This window comes from Lissotriton vulgaris, chromosome 3_1 (assembly GCF_964263255.1).
Source record: "Lissotriton vulgaris chromosome 3_1, aLisVul1.2, whole genome shotgun sequence".
In the NCBI taxonomy this organism is placed as follows: Eukaryota; Metazoa; Chordata; class Amphibia; order Caudata; family Salamandridae; genus Lissotriton; species Lissotriton vulgaris.
Genome location: NC_141689.1, coordinates 427,839,667 through 427,853,278, shown reverse-complemented (window position 1 = coordinate 427,853,278; position 13,612 = coordinate 427,839,667). Strand labels below are relative to the sequence as shown.

The following is a 13,612-nucleotide window of genomic DNA, read 5'->3' as shown; positions in this document are numbered from 1 at the left end:
GATTCTAAAATAGAAAAATCTGATTGGGTAAAAGGTGGTCGTTGGATATCTGGCAAAAAATGAGAAATGTGCTGCTCTGTAGGAGGGGCTTCTGATGTGTATAGTGTTTTGTAAATGTGAAGACATTTATTTAAGATTTCATCGTCCTTATATTTCAATGACTGTTGTTCGTCCATAATAGATACTTTTATTGAGTTTATTATGTTTAACCTTCAAATAATTAGCTAGTACATTACCAGCTTTATTCTTCTCCCCATATAACTTCACACTAGACTTTAATAAGTAAGTAGAAACATTATTTGTTGATTCCTTATTAAACTGACATTTAACGTTAATAAGTCCTGATAAACAATATTTTGATTTTGAAGAATAAAAAGAAGGCTCCAGTTTCTTTATCTTGGCTAGGAGGGATGTGGTGAGTGCTTGCGACTATTTCAGCTTTTTGGAGATATAGCCAATAATAAAATCTCTAGCAGTTGCTTTAAAAGCGTCCCACACCACATGAAAGGGTAAATCATCAGTCTGATTAAACAAAAAATATTAATTAAAAAAGGAAGTAAAAGAAGAAGTGAATCTCTGGTCCAAAAGAGCGTTGTTAAAGCGCCAATTACGGGAGGTGCGGGGTTTCTGTAAAATATCTAACCGCATGGTAATAGGAGCATGATCAGAAATTAGAATGGATGCAATATCTGCTGCCATTAATGATTGGGATACATTATGTGAAATGAAAAAGGAATCCAATCTTGTTTGGGTATGTTGAACTGGAGAATAATAAGTGTATTCTTTGGTAGTGGGGTTGCAAATTCTCCAAGCATCAATAAGCTTACATTGTTTAATAGTCTGTATAAAGAGCTTATGGGCCTTATGACGGACAAAAGAGACCAGTGAGTTACGATCGAAAAAGGGATCAAAAACGTAATTACAGTCACCTGTAAGAATGAGATTGTCATCAATACAATTTGCGAGTTGCTGAGCTAAGGATATCCAGGAGTAGGGGGTCACCAACGGTAGGTGCGTATATATTTAGTAAAGAAACTGGAGCATTACCAATCAAAAGTTTAGTAAACAACCATCTACCGCTTAAATGAGAAGATTGTGACAATAGTTTAACAGAAAGTGATGAATGACATATGGTTAGGACCCCATTTCGCATGCCTTCTCCTTGTGAGTAGAAAATCTCTCCAACACAACCTCTTTTTAATTGTATTGATTCCTCTGCTGTTAAATGGGATACCTGCAAACAAGCTATATCTGTACCCAGTTTGGCTAAGTGAGTCAGAACGCTTTGCCTTTTAATAGGACAATGCAAACCTCTGACATTCCAAGAGATACGATTTAAAGACATGCGATAAATGACAGCGTGCATATGAGACACCAATCAGTATAAGAAAACAAACAATAAGAAATATGTCAAGAAACAGACCAACTATCTGCAACATAGAATACATTTGTGAGAAAGGAATAAGGACAAAAATGAATTTGGTTGACACCTTGGTGGCTGTAGAAGAACTAGAGGCACTTTTAGGAGAGGAGTTCAAAGATTCATCCATTTTGGCAAGGCGAGTGTAAAGGTGTGAGCAAGCAACAAAAGAGCGATTTGCAGGCACCACCAACGATTTTACTGTTTTCAGTCTGCTCATAAATGGGACGACTAGGATCAATATCTCCTCAAATGTGAATTGAGCAAGTGGAACTGTTAGCACAAGTGACAGCAAGTACCCAGAACTCCAGGAATAAAACTGGCACTAGTAGTGATGCATTGCATAGTAATAACCTGTGGAGATTATCCTAAAGAATGCCTTGCATTTGCAGCAATAATGAAAAATTTCCTAGCTAACGTAACGGGAAGTTTCAATTCTATTAAGGACAAGGACGCGAGGATTATGCAGTCCTTTCTTCTCTTTATTATAATCAGCACTTTAAAGAAAAACCAATCAAAACGTTTTTATTGAACCACAACTCCCATGAGCACAAGGGATACAGTGTCCATAGTAACCAACAGCCAATGATGGATCCGTCCGCCGTATAACTAGCCATGACGTCCTCTCCTTTTCCTCGTCTTCTCTGTGAGGCAAAATTCCCGGAAAGACACTTCATTCTTTCTGGTCGTGTCCTAAAGCAAATAAGGAGACCGTTATCCAGTTCTTCTTACAAGAAGTAAGGCAAAGGCAATACACAGTATGCATGAGAGACAATAACGTTTGACGATTTGAACGGTACCATATTGCAACAGGAATCTAAGAAAAACAGTGTTTCACCACGATGCATTGCATTAATATACAGTTGAAATACATCACAAAAGTAATACTTACTGAAGTACGAAGGTGTACGGGTGGGATGAGACCGCCCCATCTCGGGAGGGATAATCCTCGCCTCCTTGTCCTTAATAGAATTGAAACTTTCCGTTACGTTAGCTAGGAAATTTTTCATTCTATGTCAGGACGGAGGCGAGGATTATGCAGTTTCAAAGCTTATCCACAACAAGCTCTGCTGCGCCATAGATAGGCTTGAAGTAAAACTTTTTGAAGGTAGACTCCGAGGACCAGTCTGCCGCTGCCATGATGTCCTCTAACCTACCACCTACCTGAATGGCCTTAGAGGCCATGGCACCTCTAACGGAGTGAGCTCCAAAAGTGGTCACATCTATGCCCGCCTCGGTCATAAGCCAACGGACCCACCGAGCAATAGACGGAGCCGAAACCGCTTTGAAAGGTTTCTACAGAGCAATGAGGAGTTGTCGTTCCCCAGGAGGGCGGCAATCCTCAGTCATATCCTCATACGCCTTGAGGCAACGCACCACACACAGTTTTGGATGGTCCGAAAAGGACGGGTATGATACTGACCTGATGCTAGTTTTCGTACGCCTAGCCACTGTGAACGTCACCCCTTCCGGAGTGAATACGCGTGCGGAGATGTCTAACGCACGCACGTCAGAAACTCGTTTACACGAGATCAGACACAACAACATAGCCAGTTTAGCTGACAGTTCTTTCCTAGACAAATACCTGTTGTCACGCCAAGAGGTAAGGAACCTGAGGATGATGTTGACATCCCAGAGGTTGGAGTATCTGGGCTCAGGAGGAGTGGACAGCCTGGCGCCCTTCATGAGCTTGCAAACCCAAGGGTGTTCCCCCACCGGTCTACCGTCGACGTGAAAATGCCCCGCCGAAATGGTGGACCTGAAAGAGTTAATGGACCGATACGCCAACCCCGAGTTGGATAGTTCGGCCAGGAAATTCAGAATGAGGGTAACGTCAGCCCCCACCGGATCGGCGTGTCTTCCCAGACACCAACGACGCCACCGTTGCCAAGCCGATCGGTACCTCTTGACCGTACCAGGGGCCCAGGCTCTGCTGATGAGTTCTGCAGCGCCCGCCGAAAGGCGCCCGTCCTGCCAACGTCCCCGGAAATCCTCCATGCCATGAGGACCGAGGTTTCCTGAAGTACCAGCGGGTGCCCCTCTCCCAGAGGCCCCGAAAGTAGCGACGGGAACGAGGGCAGTCGAATCGGACAGTCCCAAGACAGCTCCAGCAGTGAGGGAAACCAGGCCTGAGCCCGCCAAAAGGGCGTCACCAGGACCAGTGAGGCCTGTTGACGGCGAACTTGAGCCGCTACTCGAGGAATCATGAGGAAAGGAGGAAAGGCGTACGCCTGCTCCGTCGACCAGTCCTGCAAGAAGGCATCGACCGCGACCGCCTCCGGGTCCGGTCTCCAGCTCACGAACCTCGGAAGTTGACGGTTGAGCCGGGAAGCAAACAGGTCCAGAGTGAACGGACCCCACGTCTCCTGCAAGGCCTGAAAGACCGCCGTGTGCAGTCTCCAATCGCTGAAGTCCAGGAAGTTTCTGGAATGCCAGTCCGCGATCGAGTTCTGCGTGCCTGGGAGATATTCCGCCGAGACTGAGATTTGTTTCTCTAGGCAATAGTGCCAGAAGTCCTTCGCCAGGTTCGCTAGTGCCTTGGACCGAGGTCCGCCCAGGCGATTGATATACTGTACCGCTGACATGTTGTCCATGCGCAGCAGTATACAGCACAACACCTTGTTCTGAGTCAGTGACTTTATCTCAAAGGAGCCCGCTAGAAGCTCCAGGCAGTTGATGTGGAGCCGAAGTTTGTCCTCTGACCATCGGCCCCCCATCGTGACATCGCCACAACGGGCTCCCCAGCCCGCTCTGCTGGCATCCGATTCTATGATCAGGTCCGGGCTGGATCCGAAGATCGCGCTCCCGTTCCACGCACTCATGTGTTCTATCCACCATCTCAACTCCGTTCTCGTTTCCTCCGTAAGGGAGATGAGTTCGGAATAAGTGAGCCCTTTCCGGAGATGTTGCGCCTTCAGGCTTTGAAGTGTAGTGTAATGGGCCCGGAAAAATCGCCTGGATCGAGGAAGATAGCAGGCCCACTATACGAGCCAGGTGCCGAAGGGAGATCCTGTCTTTCCTCAGAGTCTGAGAAAGTTCCCTGCGGATCTTGTTCACCTTCTGCTGTGGGAGGCTGAGGCTGGCCGAGTCGGAATCTATGAGGAAGCCCAGAAAGGAAATCTGTTTCTTCGGAAGAAGATCCGACTTCGGAGCATTCACCACGAACCCCAAGTCCTGGAGTAGGGCAATAGTCATGGTCAAGTGTGACCGTAGACAGTCCGGCGACTGATTCATGATCAGAATGTCGTCGAGGTAGATGATCATCCGAACCCCTCTCTCGCGCAGTGTTTCCACCACCGGCCGAAGGAGCTTCATAAAGCACCATGGGGCCGACGAGAGGCCGAACGTGAGGGCTTGGAATTCGTAAACCTCCTCGTTCCACAAGAACTGTAGGAAGCGTCTGTGAGGGGGAAAGATCGGTACCGTGAGATACGCGTCCTTCAGGTCCAGACGGACCATCCAATCCCCTTGTAGGAGAATGTCTCGGAGTAGATGGATTCCCTCCTTCTTGAAGTGGCGGTAAATCAGCCACTCGTTGAACTCCCGTAAATTGATGACCGGGCGAAACCCCTTGTCCTTTTTCTGGACCAGAAAAATGTTGCTCAGGAAACCCGCAGGATGAAGGCGCGTTCTGCGAATCGCGCCTTTCCTGAGGAGATCTGCGATTTCTTTGTCGATAAGAAGCTTGTCTTCCGAGGAAAAAACCAAGGGACGAGGGCGAACCCTCTGTTGGGGAGTGCCGTAGAATTCTATTCTGAAGCCCCTGACCGTCTGGAGGACCCACGGGTCCGAGGAGATTTTGCTCCAGTTGTGGAAGTGATCCCGAAGCCTCCCCCCCAGCACGGATGGGGAAAAAAGGGTAACACTCACCGGATGGGCCTCCCGGTGCATTGGCACCGCCATGGTAACCTCTGCCGCGCCCTCGGCCGGCGCCTCGACTAGGGTAGAAGTTCCCCTGGCAACCGTCATTCCAGCCGTTGTTCCGGCGCTGCTGGGCCTTGTTGTTAGGGCCTTGTTGGGGCTGGCGGCCGGAGGAGCGACCCCGTCCTCGTCCGGCCCCTGCAAAAACCCGTCCGGGAAAAGTTTTCTTAATGGACGTTTGAGCTCTGTCGAGTGCAGAGAAAGTTGTCACAAACTTGTTCAGTTCCTTTATAAAAGGCTCCCCAAAGAGTTTGCCTTGTGCAATAGGGCCCGCCTCCGATGTGGCTAGATCTCCGAGTTTCGGATCGATCTTGATGAGGAGAGATCTCCTCCGCTCTGCTGCCAACGCACAATTCGCGTTGCCCAGGAAGCATAGGGCTCTCTGTGCCCAACCTGCCACGACCTCCGTGGACATCGGTGTCCCCGACTCCTTGGCCCTCTCGGCCAACTGGATGATCTGGGTCACGGGGCCTACGGCGTCCAGGAGCTTATCCTGGCAGTTGCGCCAGGAACGATCTATACCCTTCCTGGGGTCCTTCATAAATTTTGCGAAGAAAGCATAGAGCTTCTCGTCAATATCAGGAGTGGCCGCCACTCTGCCCTCCAGCTTAGGGCGAGGGCACTCACCCCGCATGCGGGTCCGAACCTCCTTTTCCAGAGGGTGGCATACCTTACCAGCCACGTACGCCACTACTTTGGGGTCTGGTGTCCATTCCGACGAACGCGGATGGTAGATCCTCGACGGATCAAACATATCCGGGACTTTATCATCCCCTTCAAGCGACTCGGAGGAATGCGACGCAGGGCGCCAAGGGCGACCTGAGCCCTCATCCTCATCGTCCGAGTAGGTATCGTCCTCGGTAACACCCTCTCCCTCCAAGGGGAAACCATCGTCCAGGTCAGAATTTGGAGCGACCTCGTCGCCATCATCTCTGGGGAAGAAGCCCTCCCGGCAGGGTACATTTTTAAGCGTTCGCGCACTTTTTCGGAAGGAGTCCCTCAGGCGATCGAACTCCTCCAAGTGCCCCGTGTGACGCTTCGCCGACTTCCCACCCCCCCCCTGCGCGCCTTTGGCTCCGCGGTTCACAGGAACTGCGCCACTGAACACCCCGGGGATACTTTGAGTGAGGGCCTCCACACTCTCCCGCAAAGGTGCCAGTACCGAATCCAGCGCCTGCGACAGCGCGCGGCCAACCGCCGGCGGCAGTGGTTGGGAGCAGCCAGGTTCCTCCGTCCCCTGAGTGAGGGGAGTCGACTGTTCAGCAGTCTGCATTGTGCGAGGGTGAGAGCACTAAACACCTTGTACCAGTTACAGAAGATAGCCCCCTCGCCGGTGCTCCGACAGTACCGCTGGGTGCGGTGACTGACAACCACCACTAGATGGCGTCGCGCACGATGGGCGCGCTACTACAACGGCCCGGTGTCAGGCGAGGGTTGGTGAGTCAGGTGAGAAAACCTGCCTCAGCGCACCGACCCGAGGGGCAAGCACCGCAAACGCAGCCTTAACCCAAATGGGGGCGCCTTACGGGGCTGAGGGGAAGCGAAGCCGCTCTCCGCAGAGCCCGCGCTGAGAGTAACGGCAGAGACGGCGCAAGCAGCGCCTGACGCACGTCGAACTGCCGAAGGGCTGACAAAAAGATCAAGCGCACCGCCAAGCAAGCGCTATTGCACAAGCAAACACAATATTCCACACAAGACACCCAAACGTCAGAAAGATAAAAAGGTTTGACTTATCTGACGAGCAGAGAAAAAAGAGGAAAAGGAGAGGACGTCATGGCTAGTTATACGGTGGACGGATCCATCATTGGCTGTTGGTTACTATGGACACTGTATCCCTTGTGTTCATGGGAGTTGTGGTTCAATAAAAACGTTTTGATTGGTTTTTCTTTAAAGTGCTGATTATAATAAAGAGAAGAAAGGACTGCATAATCCTCGCCTCCGTCCTGACATAGAATTTCAGTGACGAAGTGTGAAGAAAAAAACTGCTAGCTCAAACACAAGAGTCCCTACGAGGCTCACTAGTGCTTGGCAGTGACACTAGCTATCAAAAGAGAAACAGTACGGCATGTATTTGGTCATCTGTTCTGTGCTTTGCGGCTCTATACTCCTTATTGTTTCTTTCTTTTTTTTTATAAAACTGCTGACAAGATGGTAGATGCTTCAGAGTGAAACTCAAAGGTTCGCGAATAATTAAGGATGGCTGCACGTAGGGTCACGCAACGTGACCTTGTCAGCTCTGCTTAACGTCAGGTTTGACGAGCTGATTTGACATCAGAGGCGCAAGTTATCGTGCGTGCAACTCGCGCAGAGCACTCACTGCACAACAATGTCTCCACGTTCCAGGGAGAACAGTTCAGATAGCAACGGCACAGCAATTTGAAGGTAAACACAACTTCAAATGAACACTGAAAGCACTGTAGACATAATTCAAAGTAAAAGAGGGGTTTTCAACTCACGCACAGCAGGCGGAGTGCCCTTGCTGTAATTTTCCTCGAGTAAATACTCAAAATTTGTTCTGGGAGGACTCTAAAACTTATGCAGTGGATAAGAGAACTGAAACATTGATTAGATTGATTAAACAGCCGATAAGAGTGCAAGCAGGGGTTGAAACACGCTCATTCGTTGCCAAAACGATGTAGCATTCTCCCGAAAATGTTAGTGTACAAGAAGTTTAGTAATGTATAGGTTCCTTTATTCCAACCCCTGCTGAAAAGAAAGCATCCAACACGAACAGTCTCCCAGCCGATCTGAACATACAGAACTCTAATTCATTCATATAATTCTAGAGCACCAGATAGAGTTCTACAATGAACTCTATACCTACCGAAGAGGTGGTCCAGGAAGTAATGAACAGTACTAAATGGGGTCAGGCACTGCACCACTTGCCTGGGCTGCAGAGTGAAGTAAAAAACATTGGGACATATTACCAACAACTAGCGATAATTATCGCTATGTTGGCTTAGCGGCAAAATTTTTATCGCCGAGCTGCGGCCATTTTTATCGCTTAGGACCCTTGCTATTATCAAGGTTTATCGCCTAAGCGATAAAAATCGGCCGAAATGCATGAATATCGCTGAAAAGTCCGCGATATTCATGCATTACCAAGCTAATGCTCTTAGCCATGTTATCCACCTACCATTGGATAACATGGCTACGAACTGTTCAGGGCAAGTTTTAGCGTTTGGAGATAATCGCGCTTAGCGCGAATATCTCCAAAAGTTGGTAATAGGAGATAGCAATGTTAGCGGCTGTTTCCAGTCTCTAACATCTTGGCACGCCCACTTTGCATGTCATTAGTGATAAAAATCACTGACATGCAAAGCGGGGCCCAAGATGGTCGCTATCTCCTACTAGCTGTCGCTAACTGGTGTTAGCGACAGCTAGGTAATAGTGAGATAATTTTATCTCCGCTTTCTTGGCTTCTAAAGCCAAAAAAGCAGAGATTAACCCCCTTGATAATATGCCCCATTAATCCTTTCCGGAGACTGGAGCTGACACCAGGACTAATGACCACAAGTGGCCCAAAAAACAACAGAAGGCTTCCCCAGATAAACGGGAGGCTGTGTGGTCTGGCAGCACTTTTGCTATGTTTAACAAACTCTTTCTGTCACTGTGAATGACTGTCGCTGCTGCCGGATCCACGTGATATCTCCAAAGCTGTTGTTTTCATGCGCCTCGCATCACTGCTGAAACAGTTTGACCATCACACTTCAGACAATTGCTCACTTTATATCAACGTGAATGTGCCCAGGCGGACAGCCTGGAATAAGACCATAGAAAATAGCATGGAGCACACAGCGACACAGCAAGCAGCCAAAACATGCTTGGGCTGCTTTTTTTGTTAATTCCTGCAGCACCTTATTGCACATATCGTAGGAGAAGCCTATAATGTGTGACTAATGCATTTTAGTGCGGTAATGTTGACACAAGCACTAAAATTTATTGATGAGTGGCACTTGGCAGGGCTGTGTTTGTGCTCCCGTTGGCCACGTTTCAACTGAAACTCATGGTATGTCATGGCCCTATACAATAACGCTTCTTTGAACGATGCCCACCTCGTCATGGTACCTGCAGGTATCTCTAGGTATCTAGGAACCTGAATGCTGGAGGGCACTCAGGATATATCTGTCACCATGGCACCTTCAGGCACAGTCATTTCCTGTTTTTCACATCATGGGCAACTGGTAGGGCTGTGGAACCTTTGATGTCTACCTGAGTAGTTTGGGCTGTTTTACCATCTCATGGGCTTATTCTCAAGTGAAAGTGCCTCTGGAAACCTTTGTTCAGGACAGTCTCATAATTATGAAGGATGGTGACGTCTTGGGAGAGGAAATGGGAGTCTCATTGTTTTATATTTATTGTCCAAGAAAATTAGTCTCCCCTGAAATGTTTATTTCCTACTTTAATTTATATACAGGGCACATAGATGGCTCCTTCTTCCAAACTGTGTTTGAGTGAGCTGTGTTGTTATTGATTGCTTTTTTTGTTTTAATAAGAATACACACGTGTTGTATTCATGTTTTCCATTTGTGTGGTCATTGGTCACAGTCTTTGTGTTCTACTGTGTAAAGTCCCATTGACTGTGATGAGACAACTGGATGAAGTGGTAATGGCCCGGTTAATTACAACTAATTTTCATTACACTTAGGGCCTGATTAAGAGTTGTTCGTAATATTTCGAGCCATGAGTACAGGAATTGCTAGTTATAAGGTATTTAATGCACCTGATAAGTATCGGATGAATTAAACACTTAAAACTTTGTTAAATTTCGGCAGTCAAACTTGGAAATTTGTACATTACTTACCGCATCATGAAGCTTTTGGTGCGTTAAACATCAAAATCAGCATGCTATTCCCCATGAACTCGTAATATGTGTTCTTTATCACACCTGGTACATAACATACCCCGTAATATCCTTATTTATCATAGGCAATAAATAATGCCTTAACTTGTAATCACATCTTTAGTCTTACACTTCTTAATCACAGTCTTGCATTCTGCTCTACCCCACCCATATTTTGTTTTGTGGGCTTTGGTCATAGAAGTCACTCCTGGGCGTAGAGAACATAGTAGGATCTATGTGTGGTTGACTCAGTTACACCCTCCCAAATTGATTACGTGAAGTAAGAATTGCAATGAGGCCCCTGTCTCAGAGGAAAGAGTTCTGAGGAAGATTACGGATAGCGTAATGAAGATTGGCAGCAGTGTATTTCTTCTTCTTACTAGGAAATAGGTGTAGATTTCAGGAGAGGAGGTGGTCCAGTGGTTAGTCTGTGGATTGTTGATCCAGGAGACCTGTGTTGAACTCCACCTTACCAAATCGTGACATACTGGATAAATAACTTTTGATTTAGCATTGGTTCTGCTAAAATTATAGCACTTAGAAAGAAGCAAATGACCCCTAAATCCACCCTGTAAAATGATGAATGTATAAATAATTGTAAAGAATAAACTAAACTTCCTATCACACATATAGTTGCCTATTTAGAGTGTCGCCAATGCAGGAAATCAGACACAAATTGGTAGATGTCTCGTCTGCCCTAGTTATAGTGTTTAGACTCCAAACTCTAAATAATCTTCAAAGTAAATTATGTGAAAAGAATATTTCCTCTCTTGCACTACCTTTGCTACATATTGCCCTTTGGACTTCATTCTCCAACGCGTGGAACTGATTTCTGTCTCCTGCTTCTTTTCCAGTTGGTAATCTACCACCAGGTCCAGCCTCACAGGTCGTGAAGAAGTCGAAGTCCTTGCCTTTGAACTCTTTAAGAACTGGCACTCTCCCGCCAGCATTCACCTCGAAATCACAAATGATGGGAGTGTCTCAAAGCCATTCACTGTATTCCTTCCTACCGATCTTGACGAGAGCACCTCTCAGAACAAGCCGTGTTCTCCCAGCCATACCAAGCCAGAAGGAACATGTCGCGACGGAGGAGGATGCTCAGGACACCCTTAGTGAGGCTAAAAGCAATCAATAGCTCTACACCCAGCTGATATGGAGACGTATACTGTAAAACTATGGATACTAGGTGACAGGATGCATCCACAAAAGCCAATTTATAAGTCATTGCAGTGACGACCAAACTGTGCACGAATATTTTTTTATTAAAATTATCAAAAATATGTTTGAGTAGATGAGATATTCCTATTTTTCTAACATTAATGCTTATTTTTGCATCTTGCATTTGTGATCTTTGTGACCTTGATATGCCAAATCTTTATAGGACACTGTGCGGTTCAAAGTAGGCGAACATTGACAAGTATTCTTCGCTGGGGCATGCATTGCCGAATGTGACCATAGACTATCATATTTTCTATTCATATAGCTACCTTTGTCCAAGTATAAAGCTTAATTGCTGCGAATATCGGAAATTGCAGCAGATAATTTAATCAGTAATTAACTGTATATGGTGCCAACTGTATGTGCTTTACATAACGGTGTACTGAATGATGTATGTGTTTGTCATATTTCAAATGTTTGTAAAGGTAAATGACATAACAGTTGTTGAGTTTATGCATGTTAGTCTATTTACTATAAGCTAATGTCTGCAGGGTTTGATAGTTTGGTAGGTAATCATCAACCTACTAGGGTTTATTTAATATGTTTGTGTATTGATTTCTTATTTTGGCAGAACCCTAATAGATCCGATTGAAATTTTGTTTTAAATCACAGCGATCAAAATCAGTCCGGCTGCTGTGAACCTGCGCTTCGCTAATGTGTCCACATGAGTGGTCTGGGTCGAAGTCACCAACCAAGATGATTATTTGCCTTACCTCTCAATCTTTGGATCATCCTAGGAGCATTCTCCTAGGAGGATCAAAAAAGGTGAGATTTAATTGTTTTGAAGGGTGACCACTTTGGAATCACTGGCGATGAAACATGCTTTGGAGGACAGTGGTGATTCCATTGAAGTGTAGAGAGCCTTTTTCCTTGTTTGGAGAGTGAAGATCCGTTTATAGGGGGATGACAGCCCCCCCAGGGTGAGCTGAGAGGTATGTCCTACCCAGTTGACATTTGTAAACCGCAGTATGCAGCAACAACATAATCGAACCAAGCAAAAGCCAAATATAGGCGATCTCCCTTGTACCAAAAAATCATACATGAAATAAGCAATTTTGTGTAATTCTGTGAAACGGAACTGAAATGACAAGAAGCAGGAAGACACCTTCTGAAGAAAAGCATCATTACTTCTTCTGAGAAAAAAGTCCATAATTGTTTTTCTTTTCTTCTAACTTTTTCAGGTCCTTATCAGTTCAGAAAGTGCCTTCCTATTTGGGCGGAAAAAATATAGTTCTTGGTGGGAGCTCAGAATCTGGATCTCATTTACGAAAAATGTTGCATCGCTGGTTGAAATAAGCCAGTGCAATACTTTTCATTGCATCCTCCTTGCGACACCATGGATGTGTTGTATTTAAACGGCGCTCCATGTCGCGAGGATTGAACAGATACATCAGGAATCCTGACGTATCTGTTGGTGCAGTAATGCTGGAGTGTGTCGGAAAGCAGACACAACCCTAGCCATGTGTCATTATCCAGTATTAGGGTATCTTTCATAGATTCACATGCCTGAATCATTCCGTGTCGTCGGATGGGAGTCCCTGGTACATAGGAAAAGTAATGTCTCACTAGACATATAAAGAGATAGGCAAAAGGCCTCACATTAGTAACATATCCAGGTCCTTTTGTAAAGAGGACCAAACTCTAAAGAACAACCAATCAGCTATCACCACCCTCTGGAAACTTCCTGGAAGGAGCTCTAGTCCTTCCGATTTTCTACTGCACGTCATGCTAAGGGAGTCTCCCCATAAGCTCTGCTCAGTTTTCCTTTTTTCTGGAATTCCAGTGGTTCTTTCTTCATAATTTCTTCTTCTGACTGAAATTCTCTATATCTTCATGTTAGATACTCCTAAGAAAGGCCTTTTTAGGCTCTGTGCTTCCTGCAATAAGAAGAGGCTTCATGTCGACAACAAAAATAAAGACTTCCTCTACTGTCTTTATCCAGACCATTCATCAAAGGACTGTAAGGTATGTTGTACCTTCTCCTCAAAGACCCTTAAAGACCGGTAGGGACGTCTTTTAATTTGGCTGCAAAGGCTTAAAGACAAAGACCATGCTTTGTCCTCTGAGGAGAGTGAGAGATCTACAAAATCTTCAAAAACCTCACAGAAAAGGCCCAGAGATGCTTCTCTAGGTCCTTTATCGCAACCACCTCAAAAGAAGACACAGAAAAAGTCTTCAGAGGCAAAACTTAAGGCTTTACCAACCAAGGT

At 46.1% G+C, this 13,612-nt stretch overlaps 1 protein-coding gene across 1 annotated transcript in view; it reads left to right on the top strand.

The window, feature by feature from the left end:
- The window catches only part of ANKRD55 (ankyrin repeat domain 55), a 1,082,889-nt gene extending 1,071,036 nt beyond the window's left edge, over positions 1-11,853 (top strand). The window contains exon 11 of the mRNA XM_086960649.1: positions 11,039-11,853. Coding sequence (XP_086816775.1) covers positions 11,039-11,319 — 281 coding nt within the window. The 3' untranslated portion in view covers positions 11,320-11,853. The remainder of the gene's footprint in view (positions 1-11,038) is intronic.
- The last annotated feature ends 1,759 nt before the right edge of the window (positions 11,854-13,612 follow it).